The sequence below is a fragment of the Gossypium hirsutum genome, chromosome D04 (genome assembly GCF_007990345.1).
Source record: "Gossypium hirsutum isolate 1008001.06 chromosome D04, Gossypium_hirsutum_v2.1, whole genome shotgun sequence".
Lineage (NCBI taxonomy): Eukaryota > Viridiplantae > Streptophyta > Magnoliopsida > Malvales > Malvaceae > Gossypium > Gossypium hirsutum.
In genome coordinates, this window is record NC_053440.1 from 31,177,509 (window position 1) to 31,200,406 (window position 22,898).

At 32.7% G+C, this 22,898-nt stretch overlaps 1 protein-coding gene across 2 annotated transcripts; it reads right to left on the minus strand.

The window, feature by feature from the left end:
* Positions 1–1,066: 1,066 nt before the first annotated feature.
* LOC107899210 (carbon catabolite repressor protein 4 homolog 1) lies at positions 1,067–7,113 on the minus strand. Of its 2 annotated transcripts, none has more exons than XM_016824858.2 (12): positions 6,451–7,113; positions 4,039–4,792; positions 3,506–3,592; positions 3,339–3,422; positions 3,177–3,263; positions 2,987–3,073; positions 2,479–2,532; positions 2,291–2,382; positions 2,064–2,178; positions 1,731–1,875; positions 1,463–1,617; positions 1,067–1,381 (listed from the first exon to the last, which is right to left on the minus strand). In XM_016824858.2, exons 1-11 carry the CDS (start codon positions 6,606–6,608, stop codon positions 1,472–1,474), a joined length of 1,809 nt encoding a protein of 602 aa, XP_016680347.2. In that variant the 5' UTR covers positions 6,609–7,113; the 3' UTR covers positions 1,067–1,381; positions 1,463–1,471. The 2 variants fall into 2 exon arrangements, with proteins under 2 accessions (XP_016680347.2, XP_016680348.2); XM_016824859.2 differs by having other exon boundaries at positions 1,067–1,370; positions 6,451–7,107.
* Between the last annotated feature and the right edge of the window lie 15,785 nt (positions 7,114–22,898).

The following is a 22,898-nucleotide window of genomic DNA, read 5'->3' on the forward strand; positions in this document are numbered from 1 at the left end:
GTCCCACCTTATATACTCATATTTTCACGGGTGGTTTTATATACATACCGGTGTCGCCTGACATAGTAGCAGTACCAATAAAAAATTATTAAAAAAACATGACTATTATATGATTGGCCAAAAAGTGAGGTGGTGCTGCCAGTGTGTCAAGTGACATCAGCACTGTAATAAACAATACATTTTCGTAATTAATGTCCCCCAACTCATTTTTATAATTAATTAACTTTTTAATATTATTTTTATAAAAAAAAGCCTCTCTTCACAAATCAAAATATCAATGTAATATTTTTTTTATAATTAGGAGAGGAGAATAAATTGCTTGAGATCGAACTCAAACTCTCATGCCTACACCACAAGACTCTTGCCATATGAACCTAAAATTTTATTCAAACTTGTCCATATTTATAAAATACCAACCCAAACTCATTTTAAACGCACTCGTATTATCTTTTAGATCTTAAAATTTATTATTATATTCTTTTATATTCTTTTAGTATTTAAAAATTATATATATAATTACCTTGACATTATTTCAATATTTACATTAGAATAATATTATACATTTAATAAAAATTTACCTTTTTTAAATGTGTCCTACATTACATAATATATAATATTATAAATTAAAAAAAGGGACCAAACCATACTCCAATCTCAAATGTTCAAGCCCAACCCAACCCATATTTTAAAGGGATCTAATTTTTTAACTTGAACGTAATATTTTTCTGAATACTAGATATATTCTAATTTTCAATTTACTTATAGAAAATTATTTAAACCCTACAAACAACCCCCTTATAGCAATAGTTTAATTTCTGGTTCTGTAAAATTTATTCAAAACACTTGTATGACCTAAAATTTTAAACTCTATCTTCAACTTAAAATGATGATGGAAACACCTTAATCTTAGAAAATGAAGATCAACAAATCTGATGTTCAAATATCAAATTTTAACATTTGCAATCTCCTTTTCTAGATAATCAAATCTTTTTTTTTTGCAATTATCAGAGTACCAGCTTTCATTTCCCCGAGACCCCAAAATGGAAGAACTTAGAAGTACAGTTCATTGATTATACTGAACCGCTGGACCCATCATATTTCTATTGAAAGGGGAAAAAATATATGAAAATGAAAAAGGCATAACAATGATTTTTCTATGAAACAGAGCTGTGTGACAACATATTACAAAGCAGCAGATCACGGCAAGGATCCCTCAATGAGATGCCTTGAAAAACAAATGCGGAGGCATGATCTACCCATTCTTACAATTTTACCTTTTATATCTATCCATCAGCTGCTCTTCTCTCGCCCCATCTTCCAACACCTAAACAACCAACAATCTTTCACTACACCTCCGGCAATTTCATGTTCTGCACATACACTGCATGTATTGGTTTACGAATCACCGGCTCAGTTGGCATATATTGTGTATCATTTAAAATCAAATATCATAACTGCATACCTTAAAGTGTCAGCGTCTAGGCCTAGGCACACACCGAAATTCAGCTAACAGAGCTATATGATCAGAGGACCACTCTGGAGAAGGAAGTGCTGTATCTTTTCTCAAGCTATCCTCATCCAAGAGTTCCAATAATGACTCAACTGTCAACGAATCCGCTGAAACCACAAAAAAAACTGGGTCATAAACAGCTGCAATCACTACATACAAATTAATTACACAAAAATAGAAATTTGTATACAATCAATTGATTCAGGTAAGATAAACCGACCCGTGTAAAGTATGTAGTCTAGAGTGCCAATAAAATCTCTCGTGCAATTTGTGAATAAAGGTTCATTGGTTGTGGGGTCCATTCTTCTCCTCTGTTTCTCCAGACCCAGACCAACACCTCTTAGAAAAGATGAGTAAGCACTAACCTGTTTGAAAAACTTTAGAATGTCAAAGCAGAATCTGTGGTACGTTTTATAACCCCGCCACCCTTTTTCAACTGAAGGTTGTTTCATTAGTTTTCTTAAAACTAATATCGAAACATCACTAACAGTGACAGTAAGGCTAAAAACATGAGCAAAATCTGGAAGCAGTTCCTGAATATAAGAGAGTTTACCAGTGGTAACTGATGAGTCAACTTGCTGTGAGGTCGCAAAATTGCAAGAGGATCTACCAATAAATCTGCATGCATTGGATCTACCTTTCCCATAGCAAGAAGTGAATGGGGTGCACTGCAGAAAATTAAACAGTGCATTAAATGTTGCTAAAGTAGCCTAACGCATATATAATGGATCTGAAGAAGTACTAAATAATCTCACATCATGTTAAGGATAATGATTTTACCTCCCAGGAACAGAATTAAAATCCCCACACACCAACATTGGAATGTCTGCACTTGCAGCTATTTTCTCCAATCCCTTTAAGAGCGTATGCACCTAATTTAACATTTAAAACAAAGGGAACCAAACCGAGTAAACCTTTGCATTATAGGAATATGCAAGTAACTATAAAAATAAGAGAAGAATTAGAACCTGCCAGATTTTGACATCCTTTAGCTCTTGTGGAACATTTACATGTGTGTTTGCCTGTATTCCAAAACCAGGAACAGTAGGAAATAGTTACACGAAGCACCTAGAAATTATGAAAGAGTTGCAAAGAATATCATCATTTAATCGAGTCTACTTTCATGAATCTAAAGAATAGCCCAAATGCTAGAAGGAATAAGCATGCTCAACATTTCCATGTCGTTCTGAAACAATTTTGGGTTCTAAAAGAATCAAAATGCCAACAACCTAATAATCAAATATCTTATCCCAATCAGGAGTTGGTTAGTTATAATGAGATAGGGGGAAGTTCCATGGATTCTGGTAATTCTAATTGCTAGAATGTGATTGTGCATATTAACAATTAACACTAACAATATGATTCATATTTTTATCATAAATAAGGCACTAAAGAAAAATCATGCACATTACAGCAGACAATAATAGAGAAGGCTAGAGATATACAATAAAGAAGAACAAAATTAACAATCCTTACCACACAAAGAAGCTGCCGCTTCCCAGGATTGTCAGCTCCCTGATTACTAAACTTTGCTTCCAAAACCACAATTAGTGCAACATTATCCTGCAAACAAAGAGTTTTTATCGTATTATTAGCATTAGCATTAGAGAAATATTTACCATAAGAGAAAGGATATAGATTAAAATTAGTTGCAAGTATTTATTACCTTAACCAAACGATTTAAAGCAGCTTTCTTCTGGGTAGTTTGAACGGCAACCTCAGTCAACGACTGAGCAGCCTTATTAAATTCAACCTGCAAAGACATGATTTACTTTAGCACAACAAATGCATGTATAAATTCATACTCCACATAAAAATACTTCCAAACCTCATATTTTTTGACATGGGAAAATCTATCTCTACGGAAAAATGTGGCACAACCATCAATTGTATGGATATTTCCACTGTAAACCTGCATTATGAACAACATAAATTATACAATAAAGAGTAACATTATAAACCAGTGAAACGAGGATCATGTAGCTCTTAAGCAACCTCATTTGTCTTTCTCTTGTATAAAGCTTGATATCCATGTTTGTCCAGCTCAGGGGCAAAAAATTCCTCAAAATGGTCATTTTGCACCTGCAAAGATGAGAACAGTTGATACTGAGACATGTCACCTAGATGCCCAAAAGATGAAGGCAATTTCTAGCTGATGATTAGATTAACCTACCGACTTAGAAGTTCTAGCATTCAAAAACATTGCTTATCGTTTAACTAAGAACTCTTCTCAGTTTTTAAAACTCAAACCTTTATTCTTAAAAAAGGTATAGGGAGGGTAAAACGATTTCCTTCCAGCATCACTAGTAAGTGTCTGTATGTTTATCATCTAAAAAAGGGAATAAAATCGAGCATAAACCCAAATCTAAGTCAAGACAGATGAAAATGCAGGTCAGACATCTCCGATCCAAAATATAGTAAATATCGAGCATAGCAACTATTTGTCATTCACTAAACTCCAAAGCTGCGTCTCAGAGCAAAATTAAACTTCTGAAACAAACTACCATCAAAATATAACTGAGTATTACCTCCTGAAGACAAACAATGTCTGCACGATAACCAACAATTTCCCGCAACAAATTCTGCCTGCGATATGGCCAAGAAAGAGCCCATGAAGGGCAATAACTGTATAACTCACTGCTTGCATACGAGTCAGACAAGATGTTGTAAGAGAGGACAGTAAAACTTCCAGAGGATGAAACACGACCATCTGACTGTAGATTTCCCAACATATCAGCTCCGCTTACAGGGATCAAGCGCCTAGGACTAGGGGAAGGTGCCGGAATAACACGAGATGTCAAAATAGTATTGGGATGTCCAACAGGTTGTTTCGTCTCAGCATCTACAATAACACACTCAAACTTGAGAACATGGCCAATATCATCAGCTGTTGGTGTATATGTTTTAGAGCGTCCAACTTCAAACCAGGTTTCACCACCACTCCTCTGTGTGACTGCAGCAGGATACAGAGGTGTTGAACCATTTGTCAAGCTAGTGCTTGATGCCGAACCTGTTAAGCTAGCATTTATAACTCCAGAACCTGAGGAATTGTAACGACCAAATATCTCTTCCTCCTCATTTCCATTTTCATTTACAGCACTTGCAGCACGGTCATGCAGAACACGGTGATGCTGCCACGCATCTGAGAAGCACTTTGGAGAGCAATGATAACTTTTAGCAACAGGTATTTTAGCCTTAACACAACCAAGGCACTGCAGCGTGGCTTGCTCAGAGGGATGTACACTACACACAGCAACTTTTTTATCACTTTGTATGCGACACCTGCAAAACAAACACAGGGAGAAAAATTAGACAGGTAAAATGAACAGAGAATTTTGAAACAATCAACTTTTCGAAACAATCAACTTAATACATAAACACCCAGCAAATCCCACAAGCAGACAACAAATTCTAGCGAACACTTGCAATAGGGGCACAAGATAAGGTAAAAAAATGCATTCTCCAATATAAGAATCCAGCAATCACAATAAGAATGTAATATTACTGTCTCAAATTTTAGGTAAACTACAACGCACCTAAAGCATTTATCAATCAATAATAAAGATTGTATTTGATAGTGGTTAAAGTTTGTCTTAAAATGAAAAGACCTAAATACCATCCAAGGACGGAATAATCAATAAATTTAAGCTTATTATATTGCTACATGTAAGTGATGACAAAACATAAGTATAAAGTTGACCTAAATACCATACAAAGACTGAACAATCAATAAAATCAACTTTATATTTTACTAAACATCTTTATTATATTACTACATGTAACTGAAACCGAAACCAAAACCAAAGCTTAAAGTTCTAGGATCTTTTGTGATGAGGCAACCATTATAAATTTCAAGTTTCTATTACCTTTTCAGGAGTTTCTGGTGATTTTTGAAATAAAACTAGACTTACTTGTTCAACCCCAAGTTACTTTAAATAGCAGAAGCTTGATAATTACCAGTAGCACATTAAATGCCTTAGGAGTACCTTTCTGGTAATTCTTTCTTCCTACGATCAAATATTAAGTGTAGTTACTCTCAGTCTAAGTTGAAACGTTCTTACAAGCTTTCATAGGAGTAGTGGTGCTAGGTGGCCACAAGAATGAAAACAAAGGAAACAAATTATTGCCTTCGATGGAAGATTCTAGCTCATTGAACCTAGTTTTGTCTATGACGCATAAAGAGACAGAGCTCAATTGCAACATTCTTGACTCAAGCAGCGAAAACTAAATCCAAGTAAAACCAAACAAAATGGCATGAAACTCAATGCCATAATCAGAATCAAGAAACTACTTCTTGATCCTTCAAGAATTTAAAAAATAAACACATCACTAAACGAACAAGATAATCCAGAACACGGAGTAACAAAAACAAATTGCAATCCAGTAAAAAGCAACCACTCTATCTCCAAATGCACAGGTCGAAAAACCCAACTTATAGACCTCAATTCCACGCATCCCTTACGGAAACACTCAGACAATTTCACATATACTGTATTTACTACAAACAGTCATATATATCAAACCCCAAAACCAAACTCAAACCCCCATTGACCAAAATGAGAACTACACAAAGACCAAAACACCAAAAAGTAAAAAAAGAAAAAAGAATGAAACATAAAATCTAAGAAATTGTCTTATAATGCAAACACTTGCCACCTACAAAAAGCAGTTCACACATTTAGTAAAAAGCAATCAAATAATAACAAACCCAAAAGAACTAGCTCAAAATCCACTTGGCCAACATGACAACTAACCAAAATACATAAACCAAGAAATAATAAATAAATAAATAATAAAGGGTTTAATTGTTAATTAGCCATAAAAAAGTTCATACCACTTGAAAAGTTAAATGAAATTAGCCTAGCCATTGGCATAACCCCCGCCACCAACCAATAAAAAACCTAAAAGAAAGATTCTTCGACGGATTTAAAAACACTTACCACTTGTACCTCAAGAAGTGGCCATCAAGAGGGGCCGACTCAGGCACATCATCGGTTGTAACGGTCTTGTCAGGTCGGCGTAAGAGCACGTAAGGCGTGAGCTCGCAGCCAACAATTGGTATATCAGAAGGGAGGTGCACACGTAGCACGCTCAGCATGCTTTAACTTCTCGGGCTTCCTTGGTCGGTCACAGTTCGCAACGGTCACCACTTGGTAAACCTATCAAATCCAATCCTACACTAACAAGAGCAGCAGAGCAAGAAATGACCTCGAAATGATGCGCAATCTTATCGAGGCGGAATCCAGGCGGATCCGCCATTTACTTGACCCGAAAACCCGCCAGCCTTGACAATCGTCCTCTTTTTTTTTTCTTTTTTTTTTCCGATTAAACAAACCCTAGAAGACTTGTTGATTAATCCCAAATATAAACATGCAAGAACCAAGAACAGATCTTGTAACGGTATTTAGGGTTTTGAAATAGAGAATGATTGAAGGAATGAATCGAAGAAGAGATACAGAGAAAGAAAGGGGGGAAATGAGGAGATCGAATGATAGTTAGGGTTTTACAGAGGACATGAAAAAGGAAAGTCTTTATTTATAATATCTGTTTATTATTTATAGAGAGAAATAAATTTTTTCAAGGATAAAAATTAAAACATTTGTAATCTTTCCAGCGATATATCCATATAAAATTGAGGTAATTTTAACTTTAATATTTATTCTTAAAAAAATTAAAATTATGGCAACACATGTCTATTCATCTAAAGGAAAGTTGAGGGTGAAAAAGTCCATAAAATTGATTGTGCTAAGTAAATCCAATCGATTTAATTAATTTATATGGTAAGATAATCGGTTTAGGTTTTTTGTGTGGTGTACTTTTGGTATTCAATTTTCAAATTAATTTAAATTTATTCAAAAATTACTCATTGTCTAGACTTGTCCAAGGGTCCGATAAATCCCTCTTAACTAGGGTCAAGTTTAAACAAAAATTTTCACACCTTGGGTCGACCTGGCTTAGTTCAATTTCAACAACGAAAATTATTTTTAAATTTAATTATAAAAGTATATAAAATATCAATTAAAATATAATTTTTAATATTTTATTATTTTTTGAATAGTGAAATGGCCTTTTTGGGTAGACCAAGCTTGGCCAAAAATGAGTCTGGACTTGAAAAGTTTTTTGGAGCCGGGTCTCGACCTAGCCCGTGGACACTTCTACCGTAACCCCACCCCAATAAGGGATGACAACGGTGTGAGGCAGGATGAATTTTTGCCTATCTCAACCCAAACCTGAAGTTTGACCAATTTGCCCCGACCTGATCCCGAGTCTTAAGAAAAAACTCACCCTAAACCCGAACTTAAAATTTAATAAAATTCCTAACTCCATCTCGATCCAACCCGAAATTAATTTAATTATTTTATTTTTTATTTAGAAGCAGATAAGAATAATTTTTTAATTTAGACTTAAATATTAATATATTTATTTTTTTATATATGTATTTATTGAAAGCAAATATTTAGTATATGTATATATTAGGGGCAATTTTTTGTAAATATCTCAGGGCAAGGCAAAGCGGATTTACCTCAAATCCAATCTCAACACGACTATTTTTATAGTTTCACCCATTTGAATCCTCCTATTTTTCAAAAAAAAAATCCGACCCTCATGGATCGGGTTGGGCCGAAACCTGTCAAATTCAATTTTTTTTGCCATCTTTAATCCCAACTCTTAAATAGGAAGATAAGTGTGCTTCAATGTGCTTGAACTCACATTCTCTTGTACCGACAATAATGACGATGCCAGCTGAGCTAAGACTCAATCAACAAAAGTAATTTAATTTAATTCAACTAATTTTAAAAGAATTCGATTGGTGATTAAATCAACTGCATTATCAATTTTCAATTCAACCAATTTAACTAGTTAAACCATCTATTCAATAAGGGATAAATCCCAAAACTATACATAAACTATGGTTTAATATACAATTGTATACATGAACTTTGATTTTGTGCAATTATACATAAAATTTTGATTTGATCCAATTCTTGTAAATTATTAACACAATTATTGATATAACATCATTTTATGTTTATATATTGCATGCATAAATAATTATATTTATCTAATATAAAAATAAATTGATGTATTTATTTCTTTAAATATGTATAATTAAATCAAAATTAAAGTTTCAAGTATACATTTGAACAGCAATTAGAGTTTCACGTGTATAATAACATGATCCGCAAATTAAAATTCATGTATATAACTACACATTAAATCAAAGTTCATATATAATTACTTATCTCATTCAATAATTACAAAATAAAAAGTTTCAAAAAAATATAAAAATATATATAAATAAAAAATCCCAATAATAATAACATGACCGGCAAATAAAATTTATTTTCTCTTGTCCATTTATTTTGCTGATTTGAACCAAATTTCATCTGAATGATAATTCATTGATTGATTGATAAAAATACAACAATTTACCGAATCATAAGTTTTATCAATAAACTTTTAATTAATTATTAGGTAAAATTAACAAATTAGTTATTATAGATTAAATGAATTGGACTTTTTATTAAAAATTTCAATAATTTTTATTATTAATAATGATGTGGCTGACAAAGTAACCAAACAACGACACTGATATGCCACATGTACCTCATATTGATATGGCATTGTTGTTATGTTAGCAAATATTTAAAAAATAAAAATTTCTAAAAGTTAAATAAATTTTTAATTATTATTTAAAAAAAACATACATGTTTATTTTGAATGTGGTTTTTTAAATAATTATAAAATTATAAAAAAGCATTAAAAATATAATTCTTAATATTTTTAAAATAATTTTTATAATTATTTAATAATATGGACAAATGATTATTCTAAATTCATTCTAGCCCAAACAATTATTGTCCAAGTTCATCATAGACATTGCTTTTACTATTTTTATTTTTATGAATTTTTAATAATTTTAATAATTTTATAAATTCTTATAATTCTTTATATATATTTTTAAATATTTTTATATTTTTTTATAATTATTTGAAAAATCATGTGTTGAATTGTAACTTCTCAAAAATGTCAATTTGACACATAGCACTATTCTTGTAGAAGATACAAATAATTGGAGAGAAAATTTGAAAATCAGTCATATATAGGAATCATATGAAAGCAAATTTGATAATTGGGTAGAAAATTATGAAAAGAATTTTTTGAAGTGAAAAATATGAAAAAAATATTAAATAATAAATTTTGAAAAATTTAAGGATTAAAATACAAATATGATCAAAATGAGAAAAGAGAATTATTATTGATGAATTAAAATAAGTATAAATTGAAAAAAGTATGAGTTTATAGTGAAAAATAACTTTTGAGACTAAATTGGAAACATCGAAAAATATATGAACTAAGTTATAAACTATAAATAGAAAAATATGTAATTTTCACATTCATATTAAAAGATTATAAGTGATTATTAGATTTGGTTTTGATTATTACCTATTATTGTGATGAAATTATACAAAGAAGGAACAAAATGATAAGTTTATCATAAAAGGATATTTTATGGTAGAAATATTATGAAATTCATTTGTATCATATGGGCCATGAGTTACAACATGAGCCACAATTTATGAAATGTCAGGTTTAAAAGTTGGACTTGGGCTTTTAGCCCACTTGGATGCCTTTTTTTTTAATTGAAAAAGGATGAGGACAACCACCTCCCCTCAATTTCAGCTAAGGAGCAGCCAACCATGCCTTTCATGGGAGCTCTCTCTCCCTTACTTTCTCCTTCATTTTTTTTTATCAAAAATATCTTCACCCGTTTTGAGATTTTGTTGTAGTCATTTATAAAATTACCTTCTAACCTCATTTTCATCATCAATCATATAATTTTTAGTCTAGGTTTTTAAGAGTTTTTGAGAGAGAAAATAGAAGATATTGAGAAAAATCTTCAATAACATAAATAATGATGTTTTTCATATTCTTTGATATGATATTTGAGTTTGATTTTTACGAGAAAGCTTGGAAATATTATATGCTAATTTTTGTTATATTTTTTAATATGAGAAAACGATGAATTGATGGAAATGAAGTTTTCAAGTTTGGTTGGAAGAAAATTTAAGGTATTAGGAAGCTAATATTTGGTTTTATCTTTTTACACATGGAAAGAAGTAAGTACTTTTGGACTTTTGGATTAGCTGAAGTGAAATGTGAGTGCAATTATTGAAATCCATTGCTAATAATTTGAAATAAATAATGAGTTAATAATTATTGATAAAAATGGTTAATAATTTGAAAGTGTTGTTAAGGTAAAATTTGGTCTAATCTAGTAATAATAAAATTTAGAAAGTGTCGAGAGAACATTAAATACTATGATATATGTAGAGAGAGAAAAGAGAGTGATAATAAGAAGTGATAAGTGACTAAATTCCAAAAAATACAGTATGCTAATTCAATACAACGAAGTGAAATAATGGTAAATGATAAAAGTTAAACTATCGATAAGGTTAATAATGTCTTGTAATGTCTTAAAGTAGAAAATGTAAAATGTCTAAAAGTGGGGGATAAAATGATTATATGTTAAGTGTTATTAGTGATATTGTCAAGTGATGGCTATAAAGCCTCATTGAGAAAAGGATATTGCAATTTATATAAATGTAAATACCTGCTTGAATATGTTTTGGTGATATAAATTACCTAAGTGATATGTGAAATAGTGAAAGTGCATAAAGTGACATTGAATGGCTTCCTAAGTAGTCCTAGGTGAACTTGGTTAACAAATAATAATAAGTGTTTAATACAAAATGAGAATATGTGTGTATAAGAATTGTTGTATGGAAATGATGTGTGATATGGATTCTGTAATGAAATAAATAATCTTATAAGCAAATTACCTTTGTAACCTTAGTGAAATAATGAGGGTACAATTGGCATGCCATAGGGATTAGTGTGCGCACTTATGTTGAACACAATGTTAGTGTGAAGATAGCAGTTTATGCCTTATGGCATAGCACGTAAGTGCATATTGAAGATCCTAGTATTTCGTGTGATGGTTGGGTTGCACCTTTAGTGCAACAAGTGTATAGTGTTTGGTTGGAATCTCAAGTACTCGAGTGTATTTTACTAAAGTTTATTAAATGTGAAATGTTAAAGTTAATTAATAAGAAATAATAATGAATACATCTGATTAAAAGTGAAACAAAAGTGAAATGTAATAAGTGCTTGTAATAAGTGTTGAGTGATATGAGTAATAAGGGAGTGATAAATGTAAATGATTGATGGTAAGTAAACATAATAAGTGAATGTTAATGTTAGTAGTAGTGAAACTAGTGAACTAAAAACTTAATTAAGAAATATTGAGTGAAATAAGTTTGAATGACATAGTTATAAGCTCTGTAATAGGAGAAGTTTGTGAATCTATATATAATATACAACCAACTCCTTTAAGAGCCATTAGAATAAATAGAGTTAAAATTAACTTTTTAGTTTAGTTTTTTTTTATTTCTACATAGAGCTAGTTTCACGAGGCTAGAACTTTATTCTGGCAATCCGTACAGCCTTAGGCGGTCATTTCGTTTCAAACACGCCTAAGTCAGCCTAACCACCAAACAATTTAGGATTCACAAAGAATTCCTCCAAGGCATTAATTTATATAACGGAAGCAACACAAATCAAAAGAAGGCTTAATGAACAGAATAACCACAAAAAACAAGTCACGAGAGGTGTTTGAGTAAATACTCTCAATTGTATTCACTCTCAAAGAATACAATGGATACAAATGGATGGTTTGCAAATGATGGGAGACTCTCTATTTATAGTTAAGCTCCCCAAAATCGACAGTCTAGATCAAGTTATATTGATGGGTGATATGAAGTCTATCTCTACAATCAAGGGATTACAAGATTTAAAATATCAAATCAAATCAAATCTTATCATATATGATTCCCCTCAATTTTCTAAGATTAGTTTCCCTATTGGCCAAGGTGGCCTAACTTTCCATATCCGCATCATTGGGCCACCCAGGCTTCAAATGGACAGACTTCCTTAATAGCTCTTTGAATCGGGCCAGCTCTTGTGGGTCAAATGATTCCCATCTAAACGATGACCTTCATGGGATGCATTTTGTGCAATGGTCACGGGCATTAAACTGCGGCCCGTGACACTAGTTTGATATTTTAAATAATTATATAAGGTTAATTTAGTATTTTAACTAAATAAGGATAAATGTATTTTTATTATGTATTATCATTTAATAAAATACACTACATTTGCCTACTATTGGGACACTCAAATAGCAAGTCAGTTGGCACCGAAATGGGAAGTCATCCGCAAGTCCTACCTTTCGGCACAACCATCTGAACAAGAGCAAGCCATCCACTACTCAAACCTTCAGTCTTTTGTTGCGAATGCTCAACTGCTGTATACCATCAAGTTCGAAAGAATGACAAGATTGTCCCATCAAAGACATCCGCCCTACACGTTCCATAATGATGACTAGATGGTAAGTCCAACACGTTAGCATCACCTTACACGGGACTGTCCCCTATAAATACCTCTAGGAACAATGAGAAAAAGGTCAACTCTCCAAAGATACCAAGCCTATACTCTGCCAACTTACCTTAAGCTCTCAACCTTAGCCTTCTCTTCACCTTCACTCTTTACAACCTCCGATTCTCTACCCTGACTAGGTGAATTGACCTCCATAACAATCACCACCCTTTCCTCTATAGCTCTTCCTTGTTGTATCACATATACATCCTCATTGTTACATCTCTGTATCAACATTGGTGCTGTGAACGTGGACAACTTGGCTTCACAATCCCAGAATGGTATCCCAGTTGACCCTACCAACCAGACCAATGATCCAGCCAATCATATCAACTCCCTCCTCCATCTAACATACCCATCTTGCCTAGTTCAGGCGCTTCTCCTAGTTTGAACCCTACTTAGACTCCTTCTTCTATCCCTGCAGGAAATCCTTTTATAGTACGCACGTATCTTCATTCTTAGGGTTGAGCAAAAAAATGATCAAACTGAGAAACCTAATTGAACCGATAATTTGGTTTGGTTCAAATTGAGTTTTTTTTATAGTTCAATTCGGTTTCGATTAGATAGTGTCATTGAACCACATCAATTTGGTTTATTCCATTGGACACAGAAAAGTCCAAAAAGAAGACCATTTAAAAATTTAAAAAACAACCCAATATATTTTGAACATATAAGCTAAATATATAAACCCATTTAAAACCTAGAACAAAACTCATTACTTCTAAATTCTAAATAACGCTTTTATTATACTTTTACCAATTGAATTAGTTTATTGCTAACCCATATATTAAATAATGCATAAAAATAATGCTCCTACCAAATGTAGCTTAAGAGTTATAAAATACAAAAAAAATTAATATTTGATTATGTTCTGTTCAATGAACATTTGCATTAATTTCAGTAAAAAGGAAGAAAGATAGTATTTTTATTTGTTACTTTAGATATAGCTTAAACATTGTTTTATTTGAATTTGCACAAAATTTTTTTGACTTGGTTTGATTAGTAATTGATTAACTTGTAATTAAATTGACAAAAACATTTTCCGACGATCCCTTGGGTTCGATCCTTAAAATGCTTTAGTGTTCCATTGACACTATAAATATTACAACTAACATTTTATGCTTGCAGTTAAATCCACACTTTTAAATTGTTTTATAAATTTGTTTGTTTTTTGTGCACACGCACATGTGGAACAACTAGAAAAGATTGAAGCTCCCTATCTCCCCTTTTAGCTTGTTGTACATCACATTCCCACCCTTTTACGGGAGTTAATGTCATTGAGAAAAAGGGAATCGATTTGGAAGACCTTGAGGCTAGACTTGAGACCCAACTCCCTAATGCGTAACCAATAGAAACATCAGAGCCTATCCACTTATACTAAGAGGAGCTCGAGAAAATCACCTAGACCGCCTCGACCTTCCCCTTGAAGAGAAAGAAAGTTTGAAGTGCCTAAGACAGAGTGTCGAGACGTCTTTTTTTGGAAGGTGATGAATATGCCAAGAATTCACCTATCCGTCATTCAACACCCCTTAGGAGTGGATCCGAGTGCCCGACCAGTGAAGTAGAAGAAATGAAAATTCTCCAACAAGAATGTCACAACTACTAGAGAAGAAGTAAATAAGCTATTAGCTGTAGGTTTCATTCGAGAAGTTACATACTCGAATTGGGTCTCCAATGTAGTAATGGTATCCTAATCCACCCATCCATAGATCAATTGGTATATGCTTCCATGCGTGATTGTGCCTCAGTGTGCGTGTACCAAGGATATAGAGCCAATGCAGATTAAATATATATATACGGTATACTGCAAGTGAACATGTCAAATTGTAACATATATTTATTTACAACGAAATACTGGAGTTTTCTGAGGATTGTACCCAAGGGAGGTATGACTAAAAATCAAATTAAACAGTAGTAAGGAGCATGCAAAACTAAGTCTAAGTAGCTACTAATCTACTTAATATAGTACGACTAAATTTAAATTAAAGGTGTAAAATTAATTACTTCTAAAGGACCTAATTGCATAAATATTGAAACTAGCAAATTAATTATCAAGAATGAAAAACAAGAGTTTGATTAATATCCATTGTTGTAATTAACCTAAACTTAGGGATTTTACCGATTAATTACTAACAGACCTATTAGTACCTTTCGACCTATAATTACATCAATTAATCAATTTTGTCCACTTATCTTTTAACTTAACGGATCTAAAAAGGGACAAATTAACTTGGTTCTAATTAGAATCTCCTTTTGATCTCGTCTACCTAAATCACTACCTAGAGGCATCAATTCTAGGGCTTAAGTTCATTCGATTTAATCTAATTAATTAGTTTCAAACCTTAAATCCTGTTAACTATTGCTCACCTCACTACGTGTGAGCATCGAGAGTGTAAATACTACAACTAAATATATGAAATAGGTGGTGTCTGCAAGTATACAGGTTAGGTTGTAATATAGTTTTTTATAATGGAATACGGAATATTTCGAGGATCGTATCCAAGGGAGGCTTGATTAAACTAGTAATTAACTTCTACACTAACAAGTCTAAATAGTACTCAAGCAAAATCATAGTACGAAGCATCAAAGCTAAAAATATATTAGAAAATAACATGGGAAACAAGAAAACAAAATAAACAATCGAAAATCACTCAATTAAGTAAACAAAACACTAACTCATTTTATTGTTCATAATTAACTACCGATTTAGGGTTTTAATTAATAACTAGTAATTAACCTAGATATTACCGTCTGGCTTCTAATTAAATTAACTAGTCGGTAGGAACTACTTATCTTTCGAACTCACAATTCAAACAGAGGCAAATTGAGAGATGCACAATAGATTTATCCTTCTGGCCTATCTACCTAAATGACTTCCAAGGGTCGTCATCTTAGGGTGTAATTTCACTCAACTAGATCAAGCTAATTCTAAGAGAAACCCTAAAATGTTTGTTAGTTAATCCCTCGTCCACTCGTTAATCTTCCTAGGTCTAGTTACCCATGGATCTAAATGCGAAAATCCATAATTTGAATTCATACATTAAAGTAAACATCAAAACACAAAAGAGAGAAAAGAGAAATTGGATCCAAATATGTCGATTGTGCATAAGAACTGAAAATCCCGCGACAGATGTTGAGCAAATTGCGATCTAGAATAGAAAACACAAGTAATTAAAGAAAGAATTAAGGTGAAATTGAAAATAACTTAAGTTTGAACAATAAGAACCATAATAATAAAACCTTAATCCAAAAACTAAACTAAAAATTAAGGAAAGAGGTCCCCAATCAGTTCTGGAGCAATAATATTTATAGAAGTCGTGTTAGATGACTCATTTAGTCCTAATACAAGTGACTAATCATAACTGATTGTAGCTGTATGAATGAAAACACCCTTGACATTTTAAGTTGCCTTATCTATAAGACACCAAACCCAATCCTTTAGAAAGATCCAAGTATGACGTGTCACTACTTAGAAATCATCTTAAATTCAAAACCAGTTCTGACGAAAACTTTGTAAAACTTCAATGTTTAAATTAAACCATTGTTGGATTAAATATAATGTTTAAATCTTATAGCGTATAAACTCAAGTATAATAACTTTATTAAACAACATATAATACTTAATATCCAAAGCATGAAATATCATTAAGATTTCATAAAAACAAAGTCTTAATAGAGATAAGTTATTTGTACATTTTTTGCTCAAAATACACTTAGATGTCACCCCCATGTGTCATACATAGTACTAGCAAAACAATTATCTGACAGAAACAACAATGCTCTGGCGTAGTCCTTTAGAAAAGTCTTCATTCAATCAACAAGCTTGAGAAGGAAAAGGTAACGGAGTAAGTTCGTATGAACTTAGTGAGTTCCAAAGAGATCTTAAGCATGCCAACTGCACAACTGAACCTTTAAAAAATATTTCACACATTAACATAGAGTACGTCCAATGGTGCATATAGAACTCAGATAGATTCAGTACGTCAATGGCATATCACATAGACGAATACTATACGCCAACTCAACATAACTCAGAGAATCCATTTTTATGCCAATCACGTACCTAAATTTCAAAGCCAGATACATAACATACGGTCTCATTCATATACATTCTTTAGCATATCTTTTCATATCATTTTCACTCAGTATAGAATGTTTTATTATGTTCTGCAAATCCAGTTTGCAATATACTTGCCCTATCGGAAGCTACACAAACATATCTTTTCATCTCTATCTTCACATATCAGTTCATATCAGAAGTAGTTGGTAGTGGCTTAAACATGAAAAACAACTCGTACTTCATATCACAGACATATTAAACTCAGACTAATGACTCTGGATAACAATTTTTCACACGCATACACTTTTCATCCTTTACAAAGAAAGAATACTTACCTTATAGAACTATTAAATAAAGAAGGCTACAAAACATGGAAATAAGAAGGAACTCACCACAAATTATAGTAAAGTCTATAAAGTAGGTCTTTTGCCTTTATCACTTAGACCTTCAGTAGCTTTTTGAGCTAAAAATGAGGATAATTAAGCATATCTGATCACCAATCTATCAAATCTAAACATGCATGCAAGAATCATTAACACTTAATCTAGAATCAGGAAATTTCCTTCCTTACACACCATTCTAATACTTATGCTTGCAGAACTAAAAAAATGTAAATAACTCTGAGGATAACCTAGGATTCATCAATAATTACCAGTGAGCTGTTACAAACGTATAAGTTAGCTGAATACAATGAACTCAACTTTGGAGAGGTTTTCTGGACTTAAGTTTTTAAAGAGTCCAAAAAAAATCAAAAAGAAAAAAGAAAATAAAGAAGACGTAAAGATTTTTAGAGAAGCCACCGCTATTCTTATATACTTAAGCACGGAGACAAGGTTTAGTGGAAGATTAGATAATTCCACTAACACTTTTGATTCTCGTGATTAAGTGCGCTTATAATAATTTAAGTCTTTTCATCTACAGTAGCTTAGTTCCATTCTAACTTACCTTACTAAAATAATAAAAAATCTAATCAAATGGGAACTTGACTAGTTCACCAAAGCATCTGGGGTGGCATATACTTAATAGAAGGGTCCATTAAACCATAGATCTCGCCAAAGCTAAAAGTTCGCCAATCGGTGTAACAATCACCACTCTATACTTAACCATAACAAACACTTACTCTTATCTACCCTTATTTTACCAATTATAAGCCAAACAATAATCAGATACAAAGACTTCACCAAGTGGGATGTTACATCATCGTAGTGCTGTTGCGACATTGAAGGCAGTATACTCTTTTTGCACATTAAGGTTGGGTGTCATGATATTGTGTGGTTGGTGTTGTGACATCGAAGACAGAATGATCTTTTGAGTCCATTGGAGTGGGTGTTGCGACATCCAGGATTCGTGTTGCAACATCGAAGGCAATCCGCTGACTCTTCGGCCTAAAGTGATGTTTTGCACATTTAATCAGTATGTTAGTCTTCCCTTAGGCTCGGATTGGCCTAAAAGGTCATAAAACACTCAAAATTTCTCATTTTATTAACTTTTTACTAAAACAAAAATCTAACTAAAATAATACTAAAATGCTTAGAAATAAGCTCATTAATTTTCAAAAAGATATTGATTCACCACAACGAATTGTGGCATATCAAACACCCTCGTACTTAACTCATTGTTTGTCTTTAAGAAAACAAAACATGTCAAAAGCAAAGACAATTAAAGAGACGACACTTGAGAATGTAACATATAAGCTGTTAGTTCGAAATATAGTTGATATGAAATTTTGTTAACATGCAACTTCAACATGATATATAACTAACTCTCAATTTTGAACTTCAAGCAGGTTAGTTCATTAAATTACAATGTGAGCAAGTGAAAAGACCATTAAATACATTACTTCATCAAAATAACTACACAAGTATCACATTTATTTTTGGGGAATACAAGTAACTATCATTTTACATGCTTAGTTTAATTTTCATTCATAAACAGAGTCGCCTAAGTCACATAGGACTTTTCGGCTTGTAACATTCTGAGGCTTAAGGTTGGCTCAAATTTCAAGGATAAGGCACTACAAAATGGTTCAAGCATGAAAATAGTTTGGCACATCATATTGTATTCTATACACGATATGATATGGATTTAAGCTCACCTCTTTTTATCCCCTTCTCTCACCTTCCTTTTCTTTCCTTATGTAAGACACGATATGATATAGGCAACTTAGCGAGTTTCTCATGCAACATGAATAATATTTTCCTACATTTTTATGATTTTGATTTAACCACTTTATTTTGCTCATTTTCACTCACACCGCTTTTAATCCATTTTATGCTTTTATATCACTCGCTTTGCTTTTAACCCCCACTATGCTTTTGTTCTTTCACTATTATCATTTTAGGCACTTTTTCTTGCAAGAATCTTATACTTACTATATCATATTGTTTCTTACTTTTCACTCTGATTTTTATTTTGGAAACCTCCTTAATGTATCTACCTATCCCTCAATATGTATAGCCCAATGTCTAAGTGGGTTTAGGGACCAAAAAAGAGAGAAATAAAAATTATTTTCAGTAAGGTTTCTTATGAAGGTTTATACAAGAAGTGGGTTTAGGTGCAAGTCACGGTACTAGGGTATACATGTATCTAGTTGGCTTTTTGGCTCTAGGGTTTACCAAATAATGCCTTAGGTCATCCTTAGGCACCTAGGCACCTCAATATTCATGGATTTAATGAACTAAGTTATAAAATGCTAACTACCTACCGTTCAACGAAACATGCATGCCTCTCTATGTATTCATTCATCATGTGGTATAGTCAATTACTTTTTCTTATTCACAGTGTAATATATTGAACTTACTAGTTTAAAAATTAAACATTTTAGAATCTGTTACTGTCATGCCAAATTTATAGTGTATACAATCAATCCTATTTAGATGTTTCCAACCAATCACTTGTATTTCTACAAACTCAAGCACAAATCACACACAAAACATAAAAAATTAAGCGAAAAATAACTAAAAATACTAAAAATAGTAAAGAAAATTATTAAAATTTTCTATGTTACCTCTACACTTTTTCCCCAATGTGCGTCCCATATAAGTAAGAGAAAGATACTACTCATTTCTTCGTGAAGGTGCCACGAGGTATGTTAGGTCGTTCTCCTCTCGTTCATTTTAGCTCAATATTGTAGTCCCTCCTTGTATGCGGTTCCTACACAAAAAACATATTTTTTTCTATTTGTTCATAATAATAAAAAATTCCTACTCTAAAGAAAAAATTAAAATTATCCATGTTTAAAACTATTTACAAGCCTCCCAAAAATAAAAATAAAGTTAAATTATTTTTGGAATCGATTTCTAACCATTCTTCCATGCGTGCCTTCCCCTTGTCTCTTCCAGCAACCTGTTTAGATGCTCTTCCGCTTGATAAGTAGGCTGGGTGGGTTAGGTTGTGGATATGCATACCTTTTACAGAGGGTCTTTCTGACTGGAATGCCTCATCATAATTATAGGCAATAGGGGAATCTTCCTCCATCTCTTGTTCTTCTTTTTTTTCTTCTTCCTCCTCTTGTTCCTCCTCCTCCTCATCATCATCTTCCTCACTTTTTTCCTCATCAGATTGGTTGTTGAATTGCATCGGGGCATGTTTATTCAATGGAGGCTTGGGTACTCACAAATCTTGCCTCCTCGCATAATCTTGGCCAATTGGCCTCATCTGCTGCAACCACCGTATGATCTATTCTAAGTTGGGAATGTTAATTCCGTCTTGGCTTTGTCGAGCCTTTACTTTACCCTTTATTTTTAGGGATTGTGCTACGTCTATGTTTTGTTTGCGTCATTGGTTCCACTCATTGATTTGCTTTCTTTGAAGCTTTGTGAACTGTGTATAGATAGTGTCTCCAATTAGAATCATTGTTAGCTTCATAAATTGCTCTATCGCGGTCATATGAACCTTTTCCTTTTTGCACAAGGCCATAACAAGGTGCCAGAAGAAAATCCCAACCTTCTGGCTGTAAACACATTGAACCATATTTCTGTAAATCCATCTCCTTATGCAAACCCTTTTTTTCTCGATTATGATTGCTTCCATGATTCTAGAAAGATTGCTTGTTGTGGAGCTTTTAATCTTCTTAACCTGCAAGATAAGAATTGAAAATCTAGATATTTCAGTTGTGCATAAGAACTGAAAATCCAATGACAGAAGTTGAGTGAATTATGATCTAGAATAGAAAACACAAGTAATTGAATAAAAGAATTAAGCCAAAATTGAAAATAACATAAGTTTGAACAACTAGAACCCTAACAATAAAACCATAATCTAAAAACTAAACTAAAAATTAAGGAAAGAACAATCAGTTCCTGAGTAATAATATTTATAGAAGTAATGTTAGATGACTCATTTAGACCTAATACAAGTGACTAATCATAATGGATTGTAGCTGTACGAACAGAAAGACCTTTGACAATTTAAGTGGCCTTGTTGCGACGGTGTCGCGACATCTTCAGGCTGGTGTCCCGACATCAAAGGCAGTATACTCTTTTTGCATGTTCAGGTTGGGTTTCACGATATCGTGTGGCTGGTGTTGTGACACCGAAGGTAGAATGGTCCTTTGAGTCCATTGGGGTGGGTGTTGCGACATCCAGGCTTGGTGTTGCAACATTGAAGGCAGCCCACTGACTTTTTAGCATGAAATGAAGTCCTACACACTTAATCAACATGTTAATCTTCCCTGGTTTATGGTATATGGACCAATTCATCTTAATTTTAGCTTTCCAGGGAATAATTTAAATCTTGAACTAAATAACAACACTTTTTGTCCAGGTAGGAACTCTCGCTTCTTGATCTTTGCATCATGCCAAAGTCTGCTCATTTCTTTGTATAATTTCATATTTTTATATGCCATGAAACAAAATTCTTCTTGTTCCTGTAATTGAAATAATCTTTCTTTCTTGACTAGACCTGGATCTAAATTCAATTCTTTGATTGCCAAGTATGTTTTCATTTCTAATTCAATCAGTATGAGGCATTTTTCCATAAACTAATTTGTAAGGAGACATACCTACCGGAGTTTTGTACACTATTCTATAAACCCATAATTCATCATCTAATCTTGTTGCCTAATCTTTTGAACTCGAGTTTACGGTCTTTTCTAAAATGCTTTTAATTTCTCTTATGGGTACCTCTACTTAGCCATTAGCCTGAGAACGATACACTGTTGTTATTCGATGTCTTACACTATATTTGGCCATAAAAATGTGAAACTTCATCACTTACCAATGCACGAGGTGTCCCAAATCTAGAAAAAAAATATTCTTCCTTCAAAATCTCACCACTGTTTAGAGACAATCAATAGCTAGCAGAATATATTGGTTCCCAAAAGAACTTGGGTACTGTCCTATAAAGTCAATTCCTCAAATACCGAATACCTCTACTTCAAGTATCCGATTTGCATCAATTCGTCTCTTCTTGATATACTCTCAGTTCTTTGGCATCTGTCACATCTTTGAAGGAATTTATAAGCATCTTTATTCATTGTCAGCCAATAAAATCCTGATTGTAGTTCTTTTTGGGCAATTATTTTTCCACCAAAATGTCCCCTATATGGGGATGTATGACATCCTTGTAGACAATCGACTACTTCCTCCTGTACTACACATCTTACCAATTGATCTGCACACTGCCAAAAGACATACATGTCTTCCCAAATATAATTTTTCTCTTCGTGCATGATCCTTTTATTTTGTTGTCATGATATTTGTGGTGGAAAAATGCCCTTAGCGATATAGTTTACATAATCAGCATACCACAGAGTGCCATTATTTCTGAACCTTGTTTTGTGGATGCTACTTTAAACAACTGTTCTTAAACAGAAGTCTTTTTTATTTC

Coding starts and splice junctions, on each gene's coding strand:
- LOC107899210 (XM_016824858.2), bottom strand. CDS start 6,608: ATGCTGAGCGTGCTACGTGTGCACCTCCCTTCTGATATACCAATTGTT. Junction 2,383..2,478: donor AGGATGTCAAAATCTGGCAG/GTTCTAATTCTT, acceptor ATGTTAAATTAG/GTGCATACGCTCTTAAAGGG. Junction 1,876..2,063: donor TGACTCATCAGTTACCACTG/GTAAACTCTCTT, acceptor TTTTTCAAACAG/GTTAGTGCTTACTCATCTTT.